Source organism: Dromaius novaehollandiae, chromosome 6 (assembly GCF_036370855.1).
Source record: "Dromaius novaehollandiae isolate bDroNov1 chromosome 6, bDroNov1.hap1, whole genome shotgun sequence".
Classification (NCBI taxonomy): Eukaryota; Metazoa; Chordata; class Aves; order Casuariiformes; family Dromaiidae; genus Dromaius; species Dromaius novaehollandiae.
Genome location: NC_088103.1, coordinates 8,902,562 through 8,908,669, shown reverse-complemented (window position 1 = coordinate 8,908,669; position 6,108 = coordinate 8,902,562). Strand labels below are relative to the sequence as shown.

The following is a 6,108-nucleotide window of genomic DNA, read 5'->3' as shown; positions in this document are numbered from 1 at the left end:
CACTATGAATTGTGATTTGAAAAATATTAACAATAAGGAAGAAAATTGTTGGTATTCTTTAAAGTTGCTCCCCTATTTCTCCCACTGTAAATGATGCAATCTACCGAACGTTAATGCTACCTACAGGACAGCTGAAAATTTTTACCCTAGGTTAAAGTTCTTCAGTCAGTTCAAATATGCTCTGATCAAAAAGAAGGGAAGAGAAAGCAAAATGAAACTATGGAAGTGTAACTGGGTTAACTCCCTCTGTCATATTTCCCCAAGGAAAAGAGTCTTATCTATGTATTGTAAGTTTGCATAAAGATAAATGGACACCGAGAAGAGAGGCTTCTATTCCCTAAACCCTTTCAAAATACAGTTTCTGCAATGGTTAAGACTACTGGAACCACATGCAGCATCATTTAGTTATCTCAGGGTAACTGGAGATAAGCATCCTGTTTATATCAGTGCCATAGTAGGCCAGCTGATGACAAACCTGCCACATGACAAATGCACAACATGACAAACTGAAGCCACAATGTCATTTCGGTCAACACAAAGGTTCCTTTCTTTGTGGAAAGGAAAGTACTCCCTGTTAAGACTCGATCAGAATGGTTCGGGTTGCGACCACATGATGACAGCCCACCCTCAGGGACCAAACTAGTTTTCTGTAGCCCTAGCGTAGAAGAATTTAAAGATATACAAATAAACATCAATAGACTTCTAGTAACATAATGCAGTATTTTGTAGTCTGGGGGAGTCAATGAGTTAAAGACATTAAAGGCAATCTCATCACAGATAATTCTTGTTTTTTGTGCAAATAGTTGACACCAGAGAGTTGCCCTACACTGTCAGGTATGTGTTTTGTATGGTAAAAGTAATGTTGAAGTCCTGCATGCTATGCAACAAAATGATACAGTGCATTCTCTGAGAATCAGGATGATTGTTGAAAGGAGCAAAGTAAAAGTTCACAGGGAACACAGTTACCATTTTACAAGTCTAACTTCTACCTAGCAAGCTACATTAGATAATTAGTTCCTGAATGTCCCTGAATTATTAAAGTGATGAGGACCATTCATTCAAAAGGAAGTGCCTTTGAGAAGTGATCCACAAAATAAAGCAGGCCTCGTTCCATCAAGCTACAGCAACTTGAAAACTAGTTACTCTTCAAATTTCGTATGCTCGCACACTGCATTAAGTGGTTTAAAATTGAAAAAGTTGAAATTAAAAAAAAGAATCAGAATATTTGTACATGTTACGGAAGTATTTCACTTTTGAAATAATGAACTGCGGACAAATACAGTGCACACAAAACCAGGAGTTAAGTAACTAATCACGCTCATCCTACAGCAGACCTGACACTGATGCTATTGAAATAATGTGCATCACATTTTTAAGCTTTGGAACTCCTTGCCATGGGACATCATGAAGCCTAGAAATACCAAGAAGCAACTCTGCTCTGTGGTTTTTTAAATTTATGACCTCATCTCTAGCTCGAGAAGCATGTTAGAGAATTTTAGGAAAATTTCTGAGAGATCACTCATTTACTTGCTCTAACCTCATATTTTTCCTTAGACATCTGCTACAGGCCGCTGTCAAGACTAGATACTAAAGACCAAGTGGCCCTTCCATCTGACCTAGTATCACCAGCACTGATGCTGCTATTAAGAATACAGCCATATTTTTAGCTGCTATAGAAGTATCCAGTATTTACTCGATTTGAATCGGTCAGAAGAGTCAACAGTATGAGTTTCTGGTTATTTGAGCAGTTAATTAGAAAATGGCACATACAGGGCTGGGGAAGCACAACAGCACAGAGTTTTGCAAAATCTTATACTTTATTAAATCTGCAATTTTCAAAAGTATTTTTATAAAATGACCGAAATATCTGAAAAACACCTGTTGAACTGAAGTGCACAGACCATTAAAAACACCAAGAAGTTTGTTACAGAAGTGTATGAACAACACAAAAAAGATAAGTCTTCCAACTAATAAGCCATACAAACGAACATTTAAGACTCTCAGAGGTGTTGAATCATATTGTTTTACCATCAGCCATACTGATAGCCATTAGGTAGTTGGAGGGAATGTGATTCAACACAAGTTTAACATACAGACATCCCAAACACCACAGCACTTTCTTACTGTAACAAAACTGTTAGCCAAGAATCTGTTTGATTTTAACTGAAGATTAACTAAAGGGTTTTAAACAGTAATGCCAGAATGTTTTGTCTTTCTTGTTCACAACGCGTTCTGTATCAGACTTCCCAGTCACAGCAAGTTGATGCATACACACTCTGAAACAGTAGTCCAGAATACCTCCAAAATTCTCCCAAACCCACACAATGTTCCCATACAAAGTGATACCTGACTTTCCAGCCTACACAGTTCTTTACTTCTTCCCTTTCTTGGCTGCCGTCTTCTTTCCTCCTTTTTTTGAATTATTCCCATATTTTGCTTCCAATTGTGCCAAGAAGTCATCCATTTCCTTTTTTCGATCTTTATTTCTATTCTGGGGGAGGGGAAGAAAATAAATAAATAATATTTACCACTGCCAAATACAGATTACTCTAATGAAGTTGGGTAATTACATAACACCTTGGAATGTATTAAGTAGGGAGTACAGCTTACAAAAGATAAAGTACTGTTAAGTAAAAGCCTATTGTAGACTCTAGGCACACCTAAGTTCTGGAAGTATGAAGAAAGAGGTAAAGAGAGGCTATAAAAGTTTAAGACATAAGCCTAGGATTAGAAAAGCAATTTCTAGTTTAGACACAAAACTAATTCAAAACTGAGGAATGATTTATAAACAAACATCTTGGGAAGCCTATTGGACATTTAAAAAAGTAAAATTGAAGAATGGAACCTAATCAGGCTGTTTCTTTCCTCATTCCCCAAAATACAGAAGCAAAATAGTAAGATCTATTAACCTTCAAATAAAAAATAATTTTAAAAGGATTTATTTATTAAAGGAACATCTTCTACTTAGAATCCCTTCAGCATTCCTTAAGCTCCCTCAAAGTGATGGTTGCACAGCATTTATGGAAGATAAATGCAGTCAGGCTGTTACAATCATGGAGAAGAGAGACAGAAGATCTCAAAAAATAAAGCATTCCCTAAAGAACATTTCAGTATTAACCTCCAACATAGCAGGAATTCCAAATCCAACAAGTCTGCTAACATCGACTGCAGTAAAGGGGAAATATCAGTTCCCTTGATTAGAAACCTTGTGGTCACTGCCTTTTCAAAGGAACCAAGCATTAGAAATTGCCTGCCACTTGGGAAAATTCAATACACTTGAATGTTACAGCTGTAACAAAGCACCCTTAAATTCACATGCAAAACCAACCATCAGCAAGTCTTGGACTTCTGGCAGACTAATAGCACAATACTCCACTTAATAAATCTATTTGTTAGACAAATATGTAAAGAATACAAAAAATTGTCTGGCACACCAGTACTGATTGTAGACCTCCAGTTAAGGGGTGACAGGGGAACAGAATATGGTAGCAAGGCCTATATGAAATGACTTTCTAGCAGAACAGTTTTAAAAGCCATCTTGCTCTCAGACTGCTTGGAAGAAGCAGGAGCCTAATTTAATGCAAGTTTTGCAGATTTCTGACCAACTTTTTTTCGTCGCTCTCTACAGAACCGAAATCTCTAACTCCTATATTTGTTCCCTGTCTTTTTGTACAATCAATTAAATTCTCAGGACTGAGCCTCAAGTCAAGTCTATGAGCTTGACTCGTACTGTTGTTTACTGACTGGACAACACTGCCGTGGGCAAACTGACAAATATAAAGATGGACACTGCTAACAGGAGAGATTTCAACATCTCTGCAGTCAGTTTTCTAACCTACACATTAAAAGGTGACAGGCTAGATCTTTATTTTACCACAGAAAGATCTCACAGCAGATCACTCCTACCCTAGTGGAATCTTTCCTAAAGAAATGACCATTAACACTCCTAAACCACCTAAAACTAGAAGTTAGATGTTTTAATTGTGCGTGCAGAAAGGATGAACATACTAAAACAACTTGTTACAATTTAAAAGGATTCAGGTAATAAAGATCCCAACCTTAGTAGCTATTAACTAAAATACATACATAGTTAACATTAAGGTCAGATTTTAATCTCAGGAAGCTCTTATGGTAAGAGGAGCCACTAGGATCCAAACTACAAAGATGCTCAGGGAAAACACAACTGTAAGCCAGTAAGATAATTATCATCACCAGATGCAAAAAGCCTTACTTGAATCAGTGCTTTCAAATCATCTTCTCCATCACCAAGGCCCAGTTCTTCTCTAGTCTTTTCTGCCTCTTTAGCTTCTTTTTCTGCCTAAAATAACAAACTAGCTTTTAGAAGAAGAGTATTTTGCACATTATTTGACACAGTCTTATAATAGCTACTGAACACTTGACTTTTGCAGTCTATATATGGAAAATCACAAGGAAAAAATGAACTGTCTCCAAGTTTAGCTAGAGTTGCAGGATTCATCAATCAAAAAGATAGCTCATTCCGGTTCCTCAGGTTGGTAGAGCAGGCCAGTTTTTGCTGTTTCACAATGCTGAATATGACAGGATGCCTCCCCCAACATGCAGTTTTTTGTCCTAGCAACCGTTACATTTTCTTTCAGTTATAAACCAATTGCCATGACACATATATAACATAGCACTATACAAAGCATCCAAAATGGGCTAGAGAAAAGGTCTATTTAGCCCAGAAGGTTATTTCACGAGTTGCCAACAAACAAGCCTATTATACTTCCCCCACATACTCTCCTAAACTCCAGCAACTTGTGGCTTAGGGAATAAATCAAGGGACATGCTAAACTATGATAAGCCATTGAGAATCATATTCAAAAAGAAGAAAGAAATAATAAGCAACAGTCTATTACTACTCAAAGCCTTTCACAGCAATTTGACTGAAATTAAAGTAAAAAACATTTTTGCGGGGTGGGGAAACAAAAGGTAACTAAACGTGAAAGTCAAAGATACTGAGCAAGATCGGTAATCCAGCAATCCCTGTGACAAACATCTCTCTTAAAAACAATTTCTTTTATTTCTACCAAAAAAGATTAAAAGCCTATAATGAGAACGCTTCCCTGTGGTCCTTCATATAACCTACCCTCCTTTTTCTTGCGCTCATTTTCTGTTTAGACTCTTTTACAAAAGCTTTGTGGGCTGGGAGTTCTCCAGAGTCAATGGCTTCTTGTATGATTTTCCTTATCCTTGGTTCATCTGTATAGTCCACACACAGCACAGACTCCATTATTTTGTCCATGTCACCCTCAAAATCGACATATGCTGCTTTAATATCATCGAGCTCCTCTTCCGAATCCTTGTAATTCTTTTCGAAGTCTTCAATGTCTTTTATGGTGATCTGAAGGTAAGAGGGGACGCGTCACGCGTGACGGGATTTACTGGGCAGGGAAACTTTACGAAAAGCAGGTGCCGTGTGACACCTCGCGAGGGAGGCTCGCCCGCCGCCGCGGCTCACCTTCTTGAAGAGCAGCCGCCAGTACTCCTGCCAGTCCCGCTCGGGGCGCAGCGCCTCACCCTCCTCCTCCTCCTCCACCGTGCCCTGCTCGTCGTACACGGCGCGCCGCTCCGCGTCGCTCAGCACGGCGTACGCGCGGCCCAGCACCTGCGGCCGGACCGTTGGGACCGTTAGAACCGTTAGGGAGGCGGCGCGCGCAGGCCCCTCCCCCCGCTCCCGCGCTCACCTGGAAACGCCGCGTCGCCTCCTCCCTGTGGCCCGGCTCGGCGCGGTCCGGGTGGACGCGGAGCGCGGCGCGGCGGTAGCCGCGGCGGATCTCGCCGGGCGCCGCCGCCTTGGCGACGCCCAGCACCCGGTAGAGGTCGGCGGAGCCGAAGGCCGCCTCGCACTGCTCCAGCAGCCCCATCCCGCCGCCGCCGCCGCCGCCGCTCCCGCCCGCGGCCAACGCCGCGCCGCGCGCCCCGCCCCGCTCTCGCGAGACTGGAGCGCGGCGGCGGTTGAGGGGGCCGGGCAGCGCCCCGCGGCGGCGCTTGTGCACGACCGCAACGGGGAGGCCCCTGGCCCCGCTCCCCCCCCCAGCAGCTGACAGGGGGCTGGATGCTGCTGCGGGGGCTTTCAGAAAAATGCAG

General features: G+C 41.8%; 1 protein-coding gene across 1 annotated transcript; it reads right to left on the bottom strand.

Moving 5' to 3' along the window:
* Positions 1–1,798: 1,798 nt before the first annotated feature.
* DNAJC9 (DnaJ heat shock protein family (Hsp40) member C9) lies at positions 1,799–5,960 on the bottom strand. Its single transcript, XM_026106012.2, has 5 exons — positions 5,706–5,960; positions 5,480–5,626; positions 5,108–5,362; positions 4,232–4,318; positions 1,799–2,491 (listed from the first exon to the last, which is right to left on the bottom strand). The coding sequence occupies exons 1-5, from the start codon at positions 5,883–5,885 to the stop codon at positions 2,372–2,374; spliced, it is 789 nt and encodes a 262-aa protein (XP_025961797.2). The 5' UTR covers positions 5,886–5,960; the 3' UTR covers positions 1,799–2,371.
* Between the last annotated feature and the right edge of the window lie 148 nt (positions 5,961–6,108).

Coding starts and splice junctions, on each gene's coding strand:
- DNAJC9 (XM_026106012.2), bottom strand. CDS start 5,885: ATGGGGCTGCTGGAGCAGTGCGAGGCGGCCTTCGGCTCCGCCGACCTC. Junction 5,627..5,705: donor AGGCGACGCGGCGTTTCCAG/GTGAGCGCGGGA, acceptor GTCCGGCCGCAG/GTGCTGGGCCGCGCGTACGC. Junction 4,319..5,107: donor TGAGCGCAAGAAAAAGGAGG/GTAGGTTATATG, acceptor TTGTTATTTTAG/GCAGAAAAAGAAGCTAAAGA.